General features: G+C 35.0%; 1 protein-coding gene across 4 annotated transcripts in view; it reads right to left on the reverse strand.

Moving 5' to 3' along the window:
• LOC145678346 (band 4.1-like protein 4) overlaps positions 1-23,668 on the reverse strand; it is a 482,682-nt gene that overhangs the window by 143,679 nt on the left and 315,335 nt on the right. For all 4 annotated transcript variants that reach the window (XM_081748385.1, XM_081748387.1, XM_081748386.1 and 1 more), the window contains exon 6: positions 21,625-21,722. In XM_081748385.1, coding sequence (XP_081604511.1) covers positions 21,625-21,722 — 98 coding nt within the window. The remainder of the gene's footprint in view (positions 1-21,624; positions 21,723-23,668) is intronic.

A 23,668-nucleotide genomic window follows, 5' to 3' on the forward strand; every position in this document is an offset into this window, starting at 1 on the left:
ATAACTGCTCGTAAACTGCTAACCTTGTTTACGTTATCTTCTCCCCTCCATTCTTCATCGTGTTTCTTCTCTGCCTTTCTGAATTGTCAGATTGCAAACTCACGCTGCAGGTAAGTTGGTTAAGTTGGCTAGTTGGAAATGGCTGGTCTATTGAACACACACATTAATCCACAAATTTCTAAAGACTGACATTTCCTATAAGCTGACTTTTTGCTTTAAAATATAAATATTACCCAAAAAATAAATTAAGTATGATTTATTGAAACACTCTGTAGTAATAAACGTGAAAAAAACCAACCTGTATCATAAAAGACTACATATATAGAATTATGCAGTATACATATCTGCATGGTCACAGAGTTGCTACATAGCTCATTGTTATTTACTCTATTGTGTTATCACCAAATACAGTACATATATGATTTTTTTTTCATTCCTAACTTCAAATTCTGTTGTAACAATTAGCTGGTATTAACTGTTAACAGGCAACATGATTACAAAGTACAGCATTCAGGTAATATCGTCATGTAATTATTTGATATCATTGACGTTATTGCATATTAGTTGCTCATTCAAAACAGTTTTCGAACTTTGTCCTTTTATATTGCTTTGAGGGAAAATCAATAATAAAACACTAGTTATTGGACAAACTTTGTTGGAGGTTGAGTCAATTGCAACTGCCCAATGCGATAGATTGTATATTATATTATCTACAGCACATTCTGTTTCTGATTACCAGTTCCTCCTCCAATTCGCTTTCAGTTTTTAGCAAGTAAAATATCAAGTGGTTATTTTCGATGCCAATTGTTCAAGACAAATTATTATTATTATTATTATTATTATTATTATTATTATTATTATTATTATTATTATTATTATTATTATTATTATTATGGGAATGTTGCAAATATTAACAATGTACCAATGAATTATGAATATCGAAGATCCCTGCCCAGTAGAATATTCCGAAAAATGAATCAAGGACTATTCGCACAAATACAAGTGTAACACTACTAATTTTTCGCTCACTTGGAAACTCAGGGGTACAAACTACCTGTAGTTTACAAATGTAGTTTGTGATTAGTTTAAGCAAGCCATGTGTAACAGCTGGTCCCCAGGCCAGTTCCGGCCCATCGAACCCTTTCATCTGGCCCACCTGACTCATTACTGAAAATGTATTTCTTACGTAATCTCTTAAACTCAACTATTTTTTTCCCTATCTCCGCGTTGGAACATCCAGTGCACCGCCGAACACAGAGAATAATTCAGAATATATAAAGGGTCAAGTTTCCCATTTTTCTGCTTTTCTTTAGTAAGTAAATGTGTTGGTATTACTGTTATAACAGTTTTTGTGTCGCTGTGATATTAGTGTACCATAGTACGATAAGCGAGTTTCTCCACTGAATACGTACGGCCCTCGATACCAGTAAGTCCTCTGTGATTAGTCCAATCCCTGTTCCAATTTATATATACACGGTTTAAGCACTGAAAGTTAGAGTGATATTGTGCTCACTTCGCTACTTACGTGGTATTATCATCATCATCATAGGTATTCTGCCTTTATTGGCAGGTCACTTGCCACAGCTGAGAAGCTTCCATGCTCCACGGTCCTGTGCTAACCTTTTCGTCTTCACGTATGATCTTTCTGTTTTAATATCATCCATTAATTGTAGTCTCCTTCGCCCCCTCCCTCTCTTTCCCGCCGCCATACCCTCTAGGACGTCCCTCATGATACAATCACGTGGTATTATAGGAGTGTGATAATTATGTTAAGTTATTTTGTGTTAATTAAATAAAGTTTCTGATCTATAATCAAACACTCTTTGCCAATATAACGCAAAACACACTATGGTCGGCCAAACTGGTTTTAGTTGGGTGATATGTTCTCAGAACTTTGAATCTATAATTGCTAATTCTGGCTTTTTAAGGAGCTTAGGAAGAGCGATATTGTGCAGTTCAATAGTTAACAAGTGAGTTTCGTTTCACATTGTCAAACTATGATAGACTACAGAAGCCACTTCCGGCTTGTATCCGGTTTGGATCTCCTATCAGGGTTAAGATAGGAAATGAACCCTATCCATTGAATCGATATATATATATATATATATATATATATATATATATATATATATATATATAACTTTCTCGCATATCTCTTTTAAAAAAGTTTCCTACTATCTCTTAAAAGTTTCTCATTATCTCTTAAAAAATGTTTCTCTCTCTGTCTCTCTTAAAAATGTTTCTCTGTCTCTCTTAAAACAGTTTCTCTCTCTCTCTTCAAAAACAGTTTCTCTCTCTCTCTCTCTCTCTCTCTCTCTCTCTCTTCAAAAACAGTTTCTCTCTCTCTCTCTCTCTCTCTCTCTTAAAAACGTTTCTCGTTATCTCTCAAAAAATGTTTCTTTCTCTGTCTCTCTTGAAAACAGTTTTTCTCTCTCTCTCTCAAAAAAGTTTCTCGCTACCTTAAAAAACTTTTCTCTCATCCCTTTAAAAAAAGTTTCTCGCTCTCTCTTTAAAAAACGTTTCTCACTGTCTCTTTAAAAAAAGTTTTTCGCTATCTCTTAAAGGAACGTTTCTCGCTATGTCTTGAAGGAATGTTTCTCGCTATGTCTTGAAGGAATGTTTCTCACTATGTCTTGAAGGAATGTTTCTCGCTATGTCTTGAAGGAATGTTTCTCGCTCTCTCTTAAAAAAAGGTTTCTCCCTATATATTAAAAAAAAACTTTCTCGTTATCTCTAAAATCTTTTCTCGCTCTCTTAAAAAACGTTTGTCGCTATCTCTTTAAAAACGTTTCTCGCTATCTCTTAAAAAAAAATGTTTCTCGCTATCTCTTACCGTTTTCGATTTGATATCTGTCGATAGATGGACGGACAAACGTAGCCATTCTATAAGATTCTCTATACTTATGCGTAACATACTTTGAAAATATAACAAAAATTACGTATCTGCTACGACATCCTTTTTAATTTCGAATGTTAATAAAATATTTTCGATATAAATTTATTTGTTTTTAGCGTTTTAGAAACACTTTTCATTTCTTTTCTTCTTATCTTCTTTTCATTTCTTATCTATCTTCATTTCTTAACATGTACCTTTTATTTTAAAGAAATATATCAAAATGTTGTAATCGTTTTATTACAGTCATCAAATATATATATCAAATATATTTTATATTGACCGTTAATTCTGTATGTTTTTACAACATAGTAATTGTTCCATAGAAATAGTGTATATTGCCCATACAATAATATATAATTACTGTTACGTTCTGTCGTTTTGCTACAATTATTTTATTTTACTTCAAGAAGTATGTAATTTATGTTGTTGTAAATATAGCAATATAAGTGTATACGTATACTAAAGGTTATAATGACCTACATACTATACACATAACAATATTCTTTCAGAACTTAAACACTAATTTCGGAACACTATTATTAGAAGTCAATACATATTTTGCAAAGATGATGCCTGTTAATCTTTTGACATAACCTGGGTGGACTATCTTATTCTCAGTAGTTTAACATGTTTATACATATAAACACATAAATGTAACTTTTCGTTAGGATGACTCAAACATTGCAGTCGGATAGAAATAAGCAAACAAAGACACGAACAAAACGAGTAAATGGAAAAATATAATGCGCCCAACTTCACAATATGTAACGATCAGCACATGATACTGTATATGCGTTATTAGAGTGATACATCTAAGACGAGTGGAATATGTTACTTGTAAAAGGAAATATACGTGCGGTTTAAACCTTTAATTGTAAAGTCTCACGGACATAATAAAAGTAAATGATTATGAACAAATTAGTGGAATGGGACTGCATGAGGAAATGCGTGTGAAAACTCAAACAAAAACCAACGAACATGATGCTGTCCACCATAAGCCCTCTTGGTCTGGAATCAAAACAAAGGACTACTCACACTAGAGATAAGTGCCTGCGCATGATGTTTGGAGATCTATTTGGGAAGTCTTATACATAAAAGGATCCTTCGGGAAGCATTGAAGAAAATAGGAAGATTATATAAAACATGACCCTCCAGAAGGGGTTGGCACAAAATAAGAACCAATGGCATTCATTTGTTTCTGTAGCGATGAATCCCCAAGTTTCTGAAGCCATAAAATGAATGAGCTACTTCCAAATAACACACGATTATTATTATTATTATTGATGGTTGTAGTAATAGAAGAAAGACGGGAACGAGGAGGAGTTTTTTTTCTTCCACCTCACAGAAGAGTCACACTAGAACGGGCGAAAACCCATACCACTTTCAGATGTTGAAGCGTAAAAGGCCTTTCTTAGATGGCCTTCTTGTACGATGTATGCCTGCTTCATATGCAACCAGTTCTACTGCTCAGTTGAGTAGGATTATCTAATATACAGGGAATTATGTTAAGGGAAATTTCAGACAATTTTCACGATATTTGCAAAAACATTAATACAAAAACATTCATGAAATTAAAGTATTTTTTCTTCCTCAAAAACTAAGAGCAGCCACAGTGAAAAGTTAATTAATTCTTGTTGTAGTGTAATTAACGTAGTTCTTTTTTTTTCTCGAAAAAGAGCAGACGAAAGAATGGAAATCGCTGTGACTAAGAATTGAACCACAGATATTAGAGGTCAGATAATGAAAACATGGTCCTCTTTTCTTGTATGCTAACGAGATTTGTTCCCCTTCTTTCAGAGAGAGAGAGACTCCTTATGGCTATATGGTTAGCATATACACTTTCAACGCGTGAGACTCAGTTTCGATTTCCGGTGGGAGCATGTGGTTCAAATCTTACATGAAGCTGTAAGTTCATGTCTCATATGGCCTCGATACTGAAAGCGACATTAAAAAAAAAAAAAAAAAAAAACAGTCCAGCAATCTTCTATAGAGAGGCAATTTCGAATGAAAGCTGAGATCAAAGCAAAATAGTATTTGTATTTCCTGACTTACTTTCTTTCTTTTTTTGGTTTTTCGTGTAACTTCCCTCTTCAGAATCAACGTTATATATGAGGAGCACCTACAGGACAATATGAAATCCGTACCACATTAGCCACCACCGGGTATCGAAGACAAGACTCTTGCTTCGAGGAAATCTTCTTTGATTACTAACAAGGGTTTCTACCTCCACTTTAGGGGCTGCATCTGGGAAGAAAGTTGGCATTACCAATCAACAGATTAGTATCAACCTTTCTTCCGTATTCTTCTGCAGGATATTAAACGTCAGGACACGGTGTTCACGAGAAAGTTAAGTGGATTGCAATCTATAAATATACGTACATAGAGTAGATACGTAATACAGATATACAGGGTTGACGCTTATCTATAAATATGCACACCCAAGGCGGGCAGAAGTACTTTTATCCTTGAAGACAATGAAACACTGACTGGGGTAAGCAAACTTAAATATATTTGTTTTTTCATTTCCTACGGTTCTACGAACATGGTTTCTTATTTATAAATGTTGGGCATATACTTATATGGTCCTTTCGCTCAAAAGATTTCTATTTCACGAAAATTGACTGAAAAGTTCGAAGAATTAGGAATGCAGTTTATGAGAGTCATTTTCTCCTTTCTATAGAGGTTAGCCCTCCCAACTGTTGGTGCACGTGATCCAGGGTTCGATTTCAGTGGGAGAACCTTGAAATTGATTATCACGAGGTTTCATATTGCCTCTGTATTGAAAACGGATCCTGAACTCGATCTAACCAACAATTCGTAAAAAGTTTCTTTGATGATGATTGAAAAGCCGGCGGGTGTGTAGTCTATACGACAGCTACATGAGAAAGGTCTTGAGGAACGAATACCACTGCAACAGCATAGAACGCCAGCACACTTTGTTAGCATTATGTCGATAGTTTGAAGCCACCGAGTCTGATCTTATAACCACAAAGAAATCCCGATATTACCAACTGAATAATTCTTTGCGAGATAGGATCTGCGCGTCGTTACACCACAAACAACTGTGAAATACTGTGGAAAATGTGTTCTTGACAATCAGAATAGAAAGACTCCACTAAATGTCACGAAAAACGCGCGAGCACTTTGTTATGTATGTGAAACACAATAGTGCTTACTGTACTGTACTAGTGTCTTCTCACCTATATATTACCAATAGTTTCTCTTTACAGCTTCGACAGATCACCGCGAGTAAAAACTTACATGCTTGAACACAGTGAGTCATCTCTGAGCTTCAGTTAACCTCAAATTCTATCCCTCTTAGTCCCAAAACCAGTTCCACTCCTTGCCTTCCACGCTGGTCTAGTTGCTAGTTTGCGTGCCCTTGGTGCACAGGGTCTCGGTAGAATGCATTACATACTTTGTATTCCACTTCTACATGTAAATCCACGTCTCATACATTCTCGGTGCTGGAAAGGGACGATAAACCGACCAACCACATTCAACTATTGGGTCTTCATATAAATTCTAACTGTGAAAGATGTGAGGTTGAGGTGGACCTCAATTTAATCCTATTATTATTATTATACATAAGAAATGACAGTTTGAAAAGTATTGTGTCTTTTATTTTTCCTTTACAATCTTTCAGTAGTATTCCTCTCACTGGTAAAAATTACAGCAAATGGCAACCCTGAATAGTCGAGAAGAGACAGGATTTCTCTTTTTTGTTTTGTTGTGAGCTGCGCTTACATGCACACGCACACACGAGCCAGGGAGAATTATTACGTCTGTGCAAACTAATTTTCGATTCTTAATTCTAGGATCACCGTAGCATTCCATTGATTTGCTTTATTTCCTTTTGTATTTTTTCTTCTTCGTCTATTCCACTTCACGGGCTACTTTTTTCGTTCCTTCTAATCTGGTGGAATCGTGGGAAAAGGACACAAAATATTCAAAGCAACAAACGTACTCCTAGTATTTATCTGTTCTTTTTTTCTTTTTTAATTTCCAATGAATGAAAGGAGGCGAACTCTAAACAACAATTATTAACATACTTGCTTCTTTATGAATGCGAGACGACGGGAGAAGATTTTCTTCGTAGGCCTTCAGTTTTTTTTTCGTGAAGTAGTCAGATACACGCAATTCATTTGTTAGGTATCACTAAAATTATATGTACAGGGTGATCCAAAAGTCAGCACACCAACCCGCCTTCAGAGAATACAGTTTTATAAGAATACTTACATAGTATAAAATCTTATACAAAATGCTGGAAATTGAGTCGACCTCGCTTATATTGTTAAAAAGCACCTTTCGCAGAACGACGGGAATGTTTCCAGCAAATAGAATAGACATTGTTTCTGTTCAAGTGGTTCACATTTCTCTATTTGTCACGGTAGATGACCTTCTTGAAAAAATTCCAATGAAAAAAAAAGTCTGCAAGTGATAAGATCAGGAAATTTTGGAGATCCCAGTACGTTTGAGATTATTCTGTTCTTAAAAAAAGTTTTTTTTTGTTTTGTTTTTTAATATCCATAGTTGCAGCCGTAGTATGATAGATGGCTATGTCCTATTGAAACCACAACCATTTTTCCTCAGGATTCTGTAAGACAATAAGGCAAACTTTTCCACAATATGCTGATAAAGCTCAGTCATCACTGTAGTGTCGATAACAATGGAACTTGTAATTTGGTTCCTGGATATGATGACACACACGCATTAACATATGCCGTGTGTGCTACTCACTGATCTTGTCTGGGTAAATAACTTTCGTACCCGGTGAAGACGTAACGCTTTTCGGAGCCGACCCAATGATGCGAGGTTAATTGGAAAAGCTAGTTATATTAGGCAATACGAATCACTGTCTAAAAAGTTATGAATAATAACAGGGACTAAATATGGATCACTCAATTGAATACGAGCTATCTGGTCGGCCACAGCCATTCGCGGGTTTTAGTATTACGGACTCTAATAATAATAATAATAATAATAATAATAATAATAATAATAATAATAATAATAATAATAATAATAATAATAATAATAATAATAATAATAATAATAATTCTAGAATTCTAGTCTTGCACCTACAATATTTCTAAGATAAACAGTTTGACCCGAGGCTATGGTCCGCTCAATTCGTTTTTAACATTCTTAATATTTGTTCTTTGTTCGACCCAGTGGCGTATTTACGACTTTGTTTCGGGAGGGGCTTTATTAACTTCATTCCTGGAAATGGGAAAATTTTGCAAGATATTTCATTTACTTGAAAATAGTAAATGAAATTTCGGGAGCTTAAAGCCCGGAAGCCCCCTTAAATACGCCACTGGTTCGACTTGTATATATGTATGCATCTGGCTCAAATTAACACACTTTGCGCCGTGGGCTATACTTCTGGAACTGCATACCCTTTCCTCCGTCCCTGAATAAAATGCAGTTCTTTTGTAAACTACAATAATGAAATTATCGTCGACAGTATGTAAAAAGTAAATGCATATTGTAATCTGCAATACGTATAAAACGCCCACACAGAAAATTTCAAGTACAATAAATTAATTTATTCTTAATATACAAGGAGGGGTAGAGGAAGCCAAATATGCCGTTCCAGGCTCCAGCCTTTTCAGCCTAAGCTCTAATCCGAACCTGGTATGTGGTAATGTCCACGATTATCTTTGGAACCAGGAACCAGTTTGATGAAACTTATTAGAAGAGGAAGCGGGACATGATGGCTTAGCAGTAGAATGTTCCTTCATAGAGAGAAACCTTTATGTCCTACCCCAAACCATGTGAATTTGTGCTGTCCGTGAGAGTTTCGTATCTGTTTTTTTCTTCTTTCTTCCATATCCCCCAACTTTTTCTACCGTTCTTTCTCACTCCACTTCTCTTCCCACTACTACTTCTTTAACCTACAATGCATAATTGTGGGATGTTTGTTAAACTAAAACTGGTAGGTTGGCATTTTCTTGCATTTGGGAGAATAATTCAGAGAAAGTTTTAGGTAATTATAACTTTCAGTAGTAGTGTTGTCATGACTAGATATGTGAATCACACAGTTTATTAGACGCGAATCCACAACTTGATAAACCAAAGAGTTTGTTGATATTCAGTGTACACAGTAGCAGCTAGTGAGGGATGTCACGTAGGTAAAAATTACACTTTTATGGCCACAAATTAAGAGAAGAAAACTTACCTAACTCTTGACACTGGGTAAATTTTCTTCCCTCAGCTTGTAGCCATAAAGCTGTATTTTTTTCTTTTTTACTGATGTGACATCCCTCACTTCCCGCTACTGAACTTATGGTAAGATCAAGTATCATAAGATCAACTTTATCGCATGTAAATTTAGAGTTGAATGAGGGCCAAATCGACCTCTGGAGCCTATCATATAATTGTCTTTATTCGCGTCTATAATTACAAACATAGCATGCTGAAAAGAGAGAATGTGTTCTCGCAGGTTTGTCTTTTCTCTCTCTCTCTCTCTCTCTCTCTCTCTCTCTCTATATATATATATATATATATATATATATATATATATATATATATATATATATATATATATATATATATATATATCGGAGTTCCTAACTAAACATTGCCTTGCATGAGTGGTCTGTCCATGTGTAGGTTCTAACCCACTTCTTAACAGGTAGACGAGACCACTAAGCCAAAACAGGAGTGGATATTTATTTTCCCTCTAGTTCAAAATTATATAGTGTATGAAAAAAGGGAAATTAAGAGTGCTGGAGATACTTAAAACGTAGCCTCTGCTGCTGGAATGATCAGTCGTTGTCACCTAGCTGAGCTTTTAAATTGGTATTTTTCATGAGATTTGTGATTCCGATAGTTCCAAACTTGCATTTTATTTATTTATTTATTTACTTATTTATTTTTGTATCCTGGATTTTAGTTATTCTGCTGAACAAAAAGATTCCTTCGAAACAAGACGTAGTATTGCTAGTTAATCCCGTCTAAATCGGGACATCTGTGAACCCTAATTGTTGCACGCGGAGGCTTAAAAAAAAAAAAAAAGTTAAACTCGAAGTTTCTTCTTACTATACAAGTACAATTCAGATAATTTTAAGTTTTAAAGACTCCCAAATTAGTAGACAAACTGCAAATTATTAAATAGTATATCATATTCAACTTTGGTGCCCTCAACAAAGATAACATACCGTGACTACTTTAACATAAAACGAGTGGATTCGCCTGTCTCGAGGGAGAAGTTCCGTTAAATTTTATGAACGCGTTTTATTGGAAGAAATCTTTTAAGAGCAATACTTAATTCAAATTCAATGTCAATGATCGTAAATTTAAAAAAAAAAAGAAAAAGAAAAAACATTATCTTTGTATTGCCAGGGGAAACCAAAAAGTAAATTTTAGTTCGTTTCCTCGCTTTTAACTTTTAAAAATTAAGAGAAAAAAATGTCGCAAAAATTTCCCTTTGAGAATAATAAATTCTTTATTCTTTAGTTTGAAAGCTATGCTGGCAATGAGACACCCGGGGTAAGGGGGGATAGGTAGAGAAGAGGCGTAGTATTTGGGCGTGGAGCACGGGATAGTAAGAAGAGATTGAATTAAAAAAGTAAAAGAAAGGCGAAAGACGGGCTGAACGGCGGCAATTGCCAGTAATTGGAGATTGGAATGTTTTCGGGTTGCACGAGAACAGAAGGGAATGCAAGACGGCAACACGCATGACGTCGGGTAGGAATGCCGATGTGGCAGAAGAGAAAGAATTAAAAAAAAAAAATCAGAGAGGGTCTTTTTCGCTGTTTTACTCTACGGGCCAAACACAGAGAAGGCTCCTGGGTGGAGGAGTGCCACACCCAGAGAACGTTTTCTCATGGGAACAAGACTCATCCTCTGTCATTTTTTTTTTCAATCACCATACACGCACATACGTTTGTATGTATTAACAACAACTTACGAAGTTACATTTTTATCATGTATTGGTTGGTTGGGTTGTTTACGAGTGTTGCCAATTCTTTTTTGTTCACAAATGCAAGAAAGAATGAATTTCAGGTTTGTCAACTACAGCTTAAGATCTAATAATCTTATTCTATGTTTATTTACTTATTTTGTAGTGCAAGCAACGGAACGACGTACGCAGAATATGTTGTTTCAAGAATTAAGTGGTCCAATTTCAAATTATATGTATTTGTGTCAGTGTTTTAATTGTAGACAAGTATTATTTATGTTAAGGGAAATCCAATTATTTTTTAAATTTTTTTTAGAAAAATGATATGTGGATGCAATTAATTTTAAAACAATGTGCCTAGGTAGTTTGATTTTTGATTAGTATTGATTAGCAAGCACCATTAATTATATTAATTTCGAAATTGTATCTAGACATTTAAGGGATTTCCCCAAAAAATAAAGATAATAAAATTCTCGTTAATGCAGTCATTAAAGATTGTCATTACCAAAAAGTAATGAAACATTTTATCTGAATACCACTCATTCTAGCTTTGGAACTTCTTGTATAAATTAAACGACAAATTCTGACCAAAGCATATATCAACTAATAAATAATAGCGTTACAGTTTCGGCAAAATAACTTTGCCTTCATAAGACACATTATAATGGCAAAGTTAATTTGCCGAAACTGTAACGCTATTATTTATTAGTTAATATATGCTTTGATCAGAATTTGTGTTTTAATTGAAACATTTTAGTTTCGTCTTATGGTTATACTAGAAAGGCTAAAAGAGACGGGTAATTAATGAAAGCGAATGATTATGAAAGAAATGGTAGAATGAAAATTTGGAAAGAAACGGGAGAACCTCCAGAAAACCGATGAGACAATGTTGTCCTTCACAAACTCATATGGCCTGATATCGAACCAAGAGCCCCTCACACCAAATGTGAGCGCTCTGCTATTGTGCCACCGTAACCCGTTCCGCCTTCTCGTTCGGTGTCTTCTCTCTGTGTGTGGTCGTGCGTTCTCGTGATGCACAATTCATGAATTGTTCTTCCATAGTTTGAGTCTTTTGCGATGGATATTTTACGTAGACGCCTTACGACGCTCAAGTAGTACTCTTCGTCGAGTGTTTGTTCCTCTGGCAGGAATTTTGAATACACAACACCACGGTAATCGAAAAACCTTGATTTTGAAGCTTTTTTTTTTTTTTTTGTTCATTTATAGCCTGCTGACTTGTTTTCATGTCAAACTCGTAAATCTATGCAGTCCAGTCAATGAACATGGTAAGGAAAAAATTTTTTTGACTTCAGGGCTATGTTTGGAATAGTTAGGAGGTAAACATACTAAAAATCCCCGGGCCTACGAGGTGAGCGGGGGACAGGAGGGGCGGGGGAAGGTAACTTCTTTCGTGTTTTCGCTTATATCTCGAAAATTGTGCGTCGTAGCTAAAAAGATTTTTATGTTCCAAAAGAAAGCTGAGAAAATTTCCTACAAGATTGCTTCTATTCCTTTTTTTCCTATTCCTAATAGTTTTCGAGATATCTGCTCATGACAATAAGATTGAGACTCTTCAAGTATCAGACGATGTTGACGTGTTGATTTTTACAATAGCCATGGAAGAATAAAAAACAACTAGTGACGCTGTCATTGGCTAAAACGTTGACTTGGCAGTTCTCCTAATGGCAAAAATTCCAGCTAACCGAGATATTTTGTTTCTGAAACCTGGCAGAGGGAAAGTCAAGACCAGCGTATATTCCACTCAACAGATACAGCAGTCAGGACTAAAGAACATTTTGTTCCTGCATGCCTTTACAGGCTGTAACATAACGTGTGCAGTATTTCGGAAAAGTAAAGTTGGTTTCATCAAACTTTACCAGAAACACCCAGACATTCGCAAAGCACAGCTGAAGTCTTCTCGAGATCTTTCTCATCACAAGCTGAAGTTGAGGAAGCTGGTCGCAAATGTGGTTTGAAGTTCCAAGAACGGAGAGATCTCTTAATCTCTACCGACATCAGTCATTTGTCAAGTTTGTAGGAAACATCAAACCTAATATCTCTTCTCTCACACCAACTGAGGAGGCAGTCAAGAAGCATTCCTTCAGAACGTATCACAAGGTCCAGCACTGTTTAACAAACGAGCTACCACCTGAACTGTGGGGTTGGGTGCGCAAGACAGACAACCAGCTCACCCCTGTGCAGACAAAAGACCTTTTAGCACCAGACAAACTTTTGAAGAGGATTTTCTGCTGGTGCACCAAAGATTGAAGTGGCAAATGTGGATGCAGAAGAGCCTCAAGGAATCGTTCTTTTATATCAATACTGCCTGGGAAATTGTTCCAATGGCGTCTCCGCGTTGGACAATGAGGAAGACGACGCTGAAGAGATAGAATCCTTACCAATCCCTGAAGAGACAGAATCCCTGGAATATATGGAACCTGAGGTGGAAGAAAATATAGATGAAGATGAGCAATATGAACCACCTCCTGAGCCAGTCGCCGGACTTTCCCGTCCCAAGAGAACCAAAACAACAAAATTTTCGTATGAGGAAGACGATGTAGTTTCAATGAATAGCCAAGATTAAATGACTCACTTCAAAGAAAATTTAGAGTTCTATATTTTTTCCCCTGAGGACTTGGCTGAAGTTAAGGGATGAAGTGTTAGAAGGCAAAGTTTATCTATATAAGTGAGAGGAAAAAAGCGATTTTTGAAAACTTGCAATTTTCGCAAGCGGATATCTCGAAAACTATTAGGAATAGGAAAAAAGGAATAGAAACAAAGGAAATTTTCTCAGATTTCGTTTTGAACATACAATCTTTTACGCTACGACGCACCGTTTTCGAGATATAAGCGAAAACATGGAAAAAGTAACTTTCCCCACCCCTCCTGCCCCCCACTCACCTCGTAGGTCCGGGGACTTTTAGTATGTTTACCTCCTAACAACTCAAACACAGCCCTGGAGTGAAAAATTCTGTTCCCGACCATGTCCTCTATACCCCGTTTTGAGCGTTCATTAATGTCTCACTTTCTCCAATAATGTGTTTTATAAATGTAGGGTGGGATCGAGCATGTCTTTAGCAACTTATTTCCAATGTTCTTTTAGTAGAAATCCAACTTTTTTGAAACAAGTGGAACGGCGATGTACATCATGCCCCAATCATCCACAAGAATGGTACGGACGGTTTGAAATGTTGAGGGCCCAGGGCCATCTCTCTTACACTTGCATGACGATTTTCCAAATGAGTCAAAATGCTTTCCGAAAGAGTTAACTGAATCAAACTGATTCTTTCACTTTGTCGATGTTTTCTTCGATCGAAGATGTTGAAGGCTGATCGGAACGAGATGAATCTTCACCCACTTTTCGGGCTTCTTTGAATGGTTTGTACAGTCCGCAGCAAAAAACCTGCAACATGAGCATGTAAGTTTGGTTTATTGTGAAACTACACCTAACAGCGTAGGGAATCAACATAACGCTTAAGTGGCACAAATCACGCCAGAAGAAACCTCGATGTCCTCCCCTGCACACTTATTTTGGAGGAAAAGACTTTGTCGTTTCACAATAAACTTACATGCTCATATTGTAGGTTTTTTGCTGCGGACTGTACCAGTCCTATGCTTGGGTTTTGGATAGACTAACTGATTCACCATAGGCCTTTTCCAACATTTCCAACGATTCAGCACATGAGATTTCGTTGGTAACACAAAATTTCATCCAAACTCTTTGCTCAATATTCTTATTCATTGTGACAATCGCAAGACACACTGGAAGTCGACTAACAAAACCAGCAGATGTAAAAGAACTAGCAGTATTCTTATTGCACATCATAACTACGCACAGCTTACAGCAGATAAATAATTACAGAATATTTTACACCGGCTTTTTAAATCAGAAATTTGGAATACTTTTTCGGCAATGTATCTGGATAACTTTAACTATTTTCAGAATTACAGGTATCATACAAGAGTAATTTTCCTGTTTTCTCCGAACAGTTCTTTCAGAGCAACTACAAGTGCTTCGAGAAGAAAATGGGAAAAGTAGTAAAATTTTGTTAATTATGTTCAGTAAATTTAGTGTTCCAGACTTCTGAAGAATTTCTTTCCTTAAAAGTACACCGTATCTCAAGACATTTTGAGAACCAGTATTGTATGTAAAATTGCCGCCCATACCTGAAAAGCTTAATTCAACAACAGTTATATGAAGTCCGATCTTTGTGCGAATTGCATTATAATTTCAGGATGGTATCACTGACTGCTACTACCCTTAAGGATCTATTATTAGGTCTATGACACTACTTGCTTTTTTCTCCCCCTTAAGAAACAAAGAAGCACAAAAGAAAAATTGACCGAAGATCACCACGAAGAACAGCAGGTCATTCACATATTCTGCGTATACATAAATACATATGTAATAACATACTAATATCAAATTGTAGGAACTTGTATGTGTAATCTGCCGCCAGTGGCATTGGATGGCATGCATGCCACAACATACCATTTACCTGACACAACCTGTGCTTTTTTGGAGACAACTTCTACGGAGATAGCATTTATACTCTCTTTCCATTTGGTTTTCCCTAAGGGGGAGACAGGCGACTTTGCTTTTCTCTGTTTTACTACAAGTAGCTCGCCCTCAAACTACTTTACGTTTTCACGGAACTCCGAAAGCTAAAATACACATACAAGTTGGTTAAAACCAAAAAAAGCCAAACCATCAACGCACGATGCCGACTTCTGAAGTTATTTTAAATACATAAAAAAGAATATATATATATATATATATATATATATATATATATATATATATATATATATATATATATATAGCTTTTTTTTAACATACAGAAAAGCATGAAAGTAACTCGTACGTCATACACGCGATTTTTTCTTTTTTTAATGAAATGTTTAAACGATTTTTGTTAAGTTCGTAAATGCTGGAATGAAACTTTGTTAGAATGGTTTACTATACTTTAGTTTGTTCTGTAAATGAGCTTGAACGTTCGTTTCCGTCAAAGCATCTGTCTACTAATACAAATATGAAGTCTCTAGAGGGCCTTCCTCCTCTTTCTACAGTACTCTTTATATATACGACTATATATGTATGTGACACTCTGTATGTAAATACTTATTTACGAAGCAAGAGATTGATTCAAAATAGAAATGGTAATTAATGCTTAATTTCACTTGGTAGCATGTTAGTACTTTTCCTTTACACAAATAAAGTAAAACGACTCAACCGAAAGTAATAGTTTTCTACGATATTGTCATTCCAGCAATAAAATGAAGAATTTTAAAAACTGTAACTTCACCCATAACTCTTCTCTGGGTCTTAAGAAAGTCGTAGAAGGGACAGGCAATCCATAAGTTGTTCCCAGTTGCGTTATATTCTGTAAAGTTATCATATCTTTACGTCAATTTATTAATACACTTCTTGAATGTGGAATTAATGAAATCGATTTTTAATGTACTCCTTTTATGATGATTTTGACACATTTGAAGTGCATCTTTGATACAGTACAAGTCTGATTTGTGTATTAACAGATGTGTATGTTTAGATCGGACGCGTTTGTGTGAAATATTTTCCTAATTCTTTAGATTAACGTATCACTGCACCTAGGATAGGATACATATTTATGTAAAAAGAATACTGTATGTACTAGAGCTGTCAGCAACTTCAACAAATTATTCATTTACACATTAATTGAGTCGGGGCCACGGTGGCTGAGTGGTAGAGCGTTCACCTCTGGTCCATGGGGTCTCGGGTTCGAACCTGGCTCCCGCCAAGTGAACTTTGTAACCTTTCCTCGGAGTTCTCCCGTTTCCTTCCACTTTCTTCGTTCCACTAAATAATTCATTTCTCATCATTACCGTCTCCCTGACATGGGACGTAAAACTCAAAAATCCCACAAAACTTAGAAAAAAGTGTAGGATGTAGAACTGGGAATATTTCAATGTGTTCACGTGAAAAACTTGAATATCCTCCAATATTTCCAGACCTACAAAACGCATCGATCCTACACTTTTTGTCGGTTTTCTGGGATTTGATATAAATGGACAACAGACTTTTTGGAACTGGTCGACTCAATTATTCGTTTACTTGTCAGACGAAAAATTAACTATAACACTTAATTTGTTCGAAAAATTCATGTTATTCAACCATTTGTTCGTTATATGATGACATTTGTGTAACAATTATTTGGTTGAATATTTAGGATATTTGGATATGGAATTTTTCAAATTTATTAGCACATGGAATTTTTAAAATTCTACTACTGTTTATCCTGAAATTAGTGCTAAAAAAACCCAACACTAATATTTAGCCTGTGCTAATGTTCTGTCTAAATAGGATAAACTAATCCTGAAATAACGTACAGTGTTTCATACGCTAATTAGGCTGATAGGTGGAACTATGTTTTTATGTTAATAGGCTAAATCCTTGAAGCATGGATACTGTCTATTCGTTTATAGGTTCTATATGTTAATGTATATGTTCATTTGACACATTAAGGTTTTTACCATCATCAACATCTCTAGAGGATACCTGTAGTTTCCAAGGACAACTCATGTCCAATGTCGAAGAAAGGGACATCGTTTGTCTTCTGTAGTTGATGAAGACATCTTTGAATGTGTTATTCACTGAACACATTCCTTTCCATTCTGCACACACCATATACATAACACACACATAGATTGTCTTTCAGTCATGTTGTAAGACTTCAAGAGACACTTTACACATATCACTGATCTTTCCATTCCATACCTGTTTCCACTAAGTAACTCTAAACTATGATGTCCTCTTACAATATATTTGCATTACAAGAAGAAAGAAAAAAGAAAGCAGGAAAGAAACAACTACACATGCAGCAATGTATCAGTTACTACGATGTTCCGAAAGATTCCAAACATGTCTCTGAAAATATACACGTAAATGTTATCTGTGCTATAGTAGAGATAAACATACTCGTACATAAGATAGGCTCTTACTGAAAAATAGTTTCACTATAGTTAAAACTGTATGGTTATATATAAATTATGCTGTTCATACCATATTACTGTATTAATATTAAATTACTTTGGCCTAACTTTGTCAATCCAAAGTAGAAACTAGATTCAGTTTATGATTATTTATTTGATAAATTTCCAATTTACATTGTCACAATTAAACATTCCGAAACAATGTATTACCTTAATGCAATATTTGTTGTATAAGTCTGCCATCATTCTCAAACGTTCATTATTATTCTTTGAATTCTCTGCAACATGTGAAGATATAGCGCAACTGTTGTGATACCCTAATTCGAAAATAATTAAGATCCCGCATTACCATTAGATTTCAAAATTTCTTAAGTGTCAAAAGTCCATGAAATTAGGATGAGGTGACTGTGATCCCCATTTCATAGGTGAGATCATCTTAATTCATTGTTTAAAAGTATGTTATTTAACATGAAAATTAAATTCCTTCGAATAATGTAGTGTCATTAATTCCCAGGCGTTATTAGCCAATCATAACAGTAAGATTGTTGAATATGAATTAAAGTGTTAAACGTCTTTTTTGAAAAGATACAAACCGACACGTGTGAATTATAAATTATTTTATATAAATGTTGTATATAGACGTCAAAGCCTTTGAAAATAAAATCCTAAGGCGAATATTCCGACGCAAGAGGAGCAGGAATAAGGTATAATGGAAACATCATAACAAGGAACTGCATAATTTATCTGTTTACTTAGGAGGCTAGGGCGGACAGGTCATATAGCCAGAATGGAAAAAGTAGAAACGCTTTTAAAATTTTAACTGGAAACCCCATCGGAAAACGACCATTAGGAAGACCTAGGCACAGATGGGAAGACAATAATAAGAAGGATCTCTCAGAAATAGGAATCCAAAGTAGAAACTAGATCCAGTTGGCCAAGAACAGAAATCAATGAAGAACTTTCGTGAATGCAGTATTGAATTTCCGGGCTCCATTGGCCATAGAGTTAATAAATTAAACCTTTAAAACATTACTATCTTTTTAAAAGCTTTGTTGTATATAGACGTCAAAACACTACTCTCCTTTTAGCTTTATTGTATATAGACGTTAGAAGCACTACTCTCCTTTTAGCTTTGTTGTATATAGACGTTAGAAGCACTACTCTCCTTTTAGCTTTATTGTATATAGACGTTAGAAACACTGCTCTCCTTTGAGCTTTGTTGTATATAGACGTTAGAAGCACTACTCTCCTTTTAGCTTTATTGTATATAGACGTTAGAAACACTACTCTTCTTTTAGCTTTGTTGTATATAGACGTTAGAGGCACTACTCTCCTTTTAACTTTATTGTATATAGACGTTAGAAACACTACTCTTCTTTTAGCTTTGTTGTATATAGACGTTAGAAACACTACTCTTCTTTTAGCTTTGTTGTATATAAACGTTATAAACATTACTCTTCTTAGTTTTATTGCATACTGGCTGTAAGCACCCATCGTTGCCTGGTCTTAATTGTGCACCTGGATAAATGAGAGGAAGAAGAATGTCCCTACAACCATTCATTACCCTGTGTTTATACCCTGTTGTTATATGTGTGCAATACCAAAACGTAATGTTGGTTGCGTACAGGCGAGGCGTTCTTAGAGAGAACAGCTGACTGACACACACATTATTATTATTATTATTATTATTATTATTATTATTATTATTATTATTATTATTATTATTATTATTATTATTATTATTATTATTAAAGATAGACGTTAAAATCATTCTTCATTTAACTTTATTGTATATACTCGTAAAGCTAATCTTGTAGTCTATAACTTTTTGCAGTAGAGTCAAAACACCTGGTCTTGTTCTACACAAAGCACAATTTCAATTCTATTTTGGGCAAAATGATGATTTTTAAAGACATAGGAAAAACTTATGCAGTTCAAAAATAAAAGAAATTACATGGGCACATATTTTGATTAAAGTAAATAAGATTATCCTGGCAATCCTGATTAATAACAGGTTCATTCTTCCTGACTCACGAAACAGAGAGAGAGAGAGAGAGAGAGAGAAGAGAAAAGAGAGAAGTAACTACTCCTGACCACGTTTGATCCCGCCCAAACAGCATCGCCAAATGCTTCTTCACAAAGACAAATGGAGCAGACGAATAGAAGAGATAAGACACTTACAGAGTGGGAACGAACGCATGAGGTCACACGTTGTCGAAACACAGATTAAGAGGAATTAAAAAAAAAAGAAAATGAAGAAGAATAACGACAAACTAAAAGTGGCTCTTTAAAAGTGGTATAAATAAATTCTGGCATCATAATTAGTCATCATATAACAAATAGCACAGGTATTTTCTTTAATGTTTCTAAGAAAGAGGGTTTAATTCAAGCTCTTTATACGGTAAAATTTTAAAAAGTAAGCAAATATGATATGAAAGGAAATTTCATATACCTGAGTCTTATTGCATTTTGGAAATAGTGAGAGTCACGGAAAACATTCTTCCTCAGATACCATAAATGTCTCCAATACATGTGTTCAGCTAACATTTTACGACACGTTTAACAAGCTAATCGTTTTCGTAGTAAACACCCAAAATTTGTGTTAGTAAACCTAATTGAATTTTGTACCTTACTAAAAATATTTGAATGTTTACTTGGTTGAGTAAACGTTTCTAAATTGACGTTTAACACGTTTAAGGATTAAAATATATAACTTTAAAAATATTCTGAGCCGTAGTTAAAACAGTAACAATTATTTTTGGTGCACGTGGTCGGTTTCAGCAAAGATATGATGTCCACTAAAAGAAAGACAAATTATATTTCTATGGAAGATAGATAGCAAGATAGTACATCCAAACACATTATCTATGTTCTGAACCCTTCATGTTGGTGGTGAATCTATTTTCCATATAGGAATTATTACAGAGGTACAAAGAGGAAACAACGCTTCTATTGAACGTTTTGCTTAGTACAGTTATACCAACGCGACTCATTGAAGAGTTTTCATATTCTCTGCCTTTTTCATATTCTGTGCCTATAGTTTTAGCTGTTAATTTTACAAGCTTCGCCGAAGATCAAATTATGAGTCTCAACCAATAAAGACAGTTGAGATAGATATCTTAAAATTAGCTTATTCGTTCCAAAGTTAAGATGTATATGTTAGGCATATTCTTTTGCTAATAATTTTATATCATCGTGTAAATTTTATATCATCGTGTAAATATAAAACAATTTACTTGATGTCATATTCAAGGACATATTAACAAATTGAATGCCTTACTTATTATATAAATTTCGAAATGGAGTTAAATGTTTCTTAGCTAACTAAATGTTATGCTAACGTTATGTTTGGCAAATTAAACGTTTCGCAAAGTATTCCGCTAATTAAACGTTACGCAAAAAACAAAACAAAAAGTTTTCTTAAAATGATATATTGGTTATACCGTGAAGAAACTTAGATGCAATCTTGTACAGTCCGCAGCAAAAAACCTGCAACATGAGCATGTAAGTTTATTGTGAAATGATGAAGTCTTTTGCTCCAAAATAAGTGTGCAGGGGAGGGGGCCGAAGTTTCTCCTGGCGTGATTCGTGCCACTTAGACGTTATGTTGATTCCCTGTGTTGTTACGCATTGTTTCAAATAAACTTACATGCTCATGTTGCAGGTTTTTTGCTGCGGACTGTACCAAACTGTTGGAATAAGTTTGGTTTGTTAAAGCCAAACATTTTTTTTTTCGAATAGTTTAATACATTATAAAAATTATACATATGTATACGTAATTAGAAGAAAAAATTAAAAGACAGACACGCGTAGATTTTTGAAATAAGAATCTAACATATGTACTTACATTGGACGACATAAGATCCCAATTCGGCTGCTAAGTCAAAGGGCACTGGAAGTCGGCCTTGTAAAATGTCCTGTTTCACTTGCAGAAAAAATTGATACCTGAAATTTACACCACACAATATTACTATAAAAATCAATCATCACATAATTATGTAAAAATACAATGCTTATAACTTTTATAGATTTTGTGGAAAGAGAAGAATAATAAAGGAAAAACAAACAGAAGAAACTAACAGATTAACAATGTCTAGCGCTCGAGATCCCTGCTTCGATCCCAGCTCTCGCCAAGTGGGCTTTGTGGTGCACAAACATCGTGTACGTGAGTTTCTCTGGGTTCTCCCGTTTCCTCCCACTTTCATCATTCCACCACGATTGTCCATCTCATTATCACCGAGTCGCTTAACGTCGGTGCATAACGTGGAACGTTAAACTCAAAAAATAAATAAAATAAAATATAAAATAAATAAATCTAAACTAGTAAATAAAAGAACGTGTGCGTTGTCCCTGTGAGAGAATGTATGAGTGTGTCTGTCATCAGATTTTCGCCTAGAAAGAAGTCACCTAGAGCTACTAAATTTTATACATAGACTGGTCTTCACCAATCTAATCGCCTTCGATTTTCGCGGAGGGAAGGTTGTGGGATGTCACACATTCTGGAAGTTCAAAAAGTATAGCACGTTCTGGAAGTTCAAAAAGTATAGAGTATACCAGAAACCCTTCGAGTTAGACAACCCACACTACTTTGTTGTATTGTGGGTTTCATGATGTTTACTCCATGCTATGAACGTGTGTTTGTAAATAAATGCCAGGTAGAGAAAATACTGGAATAACAAAATTTATACAGGATAATATTTGTATTCAGTCAGACAGAAATAAAAAGAATATGATTGATTAAAGTTCTTTACAAGTCACAAGTAACAAACCTGCATTAAGCGGATCCTGTTTAACTGTATTGGATTCTTTTAGTTTTATAACCTACGATTCTGTCCATTAGCCAAAAGGAAACAATAAGAAATGAAAGATAAAATTAATGGTAAAAGGACAATACATAACGTCCATGTCCTAACAGGGTTCGAATTCGTGACAAGATCTTGCGATCGTCACCCTAACATCGCTCGTCCACGTCAACCATTTATGAATCTACTTAAAGTGGAAACCACAGTAATTATGATAATAAAAAAAATATTTAGTCAGCTCACAATAAAAAATTTGTGTTCTTTTTTGAAATATTTCACTTATTATTATGTATAAGTATTAAAAATATTTGTAAACGTTATATTTTGTATCTGTGGCGATAAAACTTCGAGTTCGCTAAGCAATGGAGTTAGTGTCTACTGTAGAACCCGTGCGGGTTCATAATTGAAAAAGGGTTTCTTAACCGAATTCAAATTGTAAATCTACTTTTTTGAATGTTCGGTTTTAGACCAAGTGAGTTCGGTGCATACTTTCTCCTCCACGATCGCAGCGCAACTTTTTGCTGCACTGCACGAAGAATGGTTCACTATTCGTCTGGAAATTATTTATGACTTATGTGTTTCAGTTCCACAACAAACTTTATTACAGGCTAAAGGTAGCTCAGAGCTGTATTAATGAAGTAATTTGCATCTTGTTAAGATGATTACATTATTTGGTAACTACTATTTTATATTTATATATATATATATATATATATATATATATATATATATATATATATATATATATATATATATATATATATATATATATATATATATATATAGAGAGAGAGAGAGAGAGAGAGAGAGAGAGAGAGAGAGAGAGAGAGAAGAGAGAGAGATACAGTGGCGGATCCAGGATATGATCGAGGGAGGGGCTAAACCATAGTTTGCAGCTTTATCCAGTGTAAAGCCCCCCTTGGATCCGCGCCTATATACATTACACGGTATTTCAGGGAGAAATAGTAATATGGGTGATTGTAGGTAAAACAAAAATGGTTCCTATTTTCCACGCTTTGAGAGCAACGATTTTTGTCCTTACGTTGCTTGTTGCTCACTCTGTAGTTACTCTACAGAAGTGAGACATGC

This window comes from Thermobia domestica, chromosome 2 (genome assembly GCF_964235325.1).
Source record: "Thermobia domestica chromosome 2, izTheDome1.hap1.1, whole genome shotgun sequence".
In the NCBI taxonomy this organism is placed as follows: domain Eukaryota; kingdom Metazoa; phylum Arthropoda; class Insecta; order Zygentoma; family Lepismatidae; genus Thermobia; species Thermobia domestica.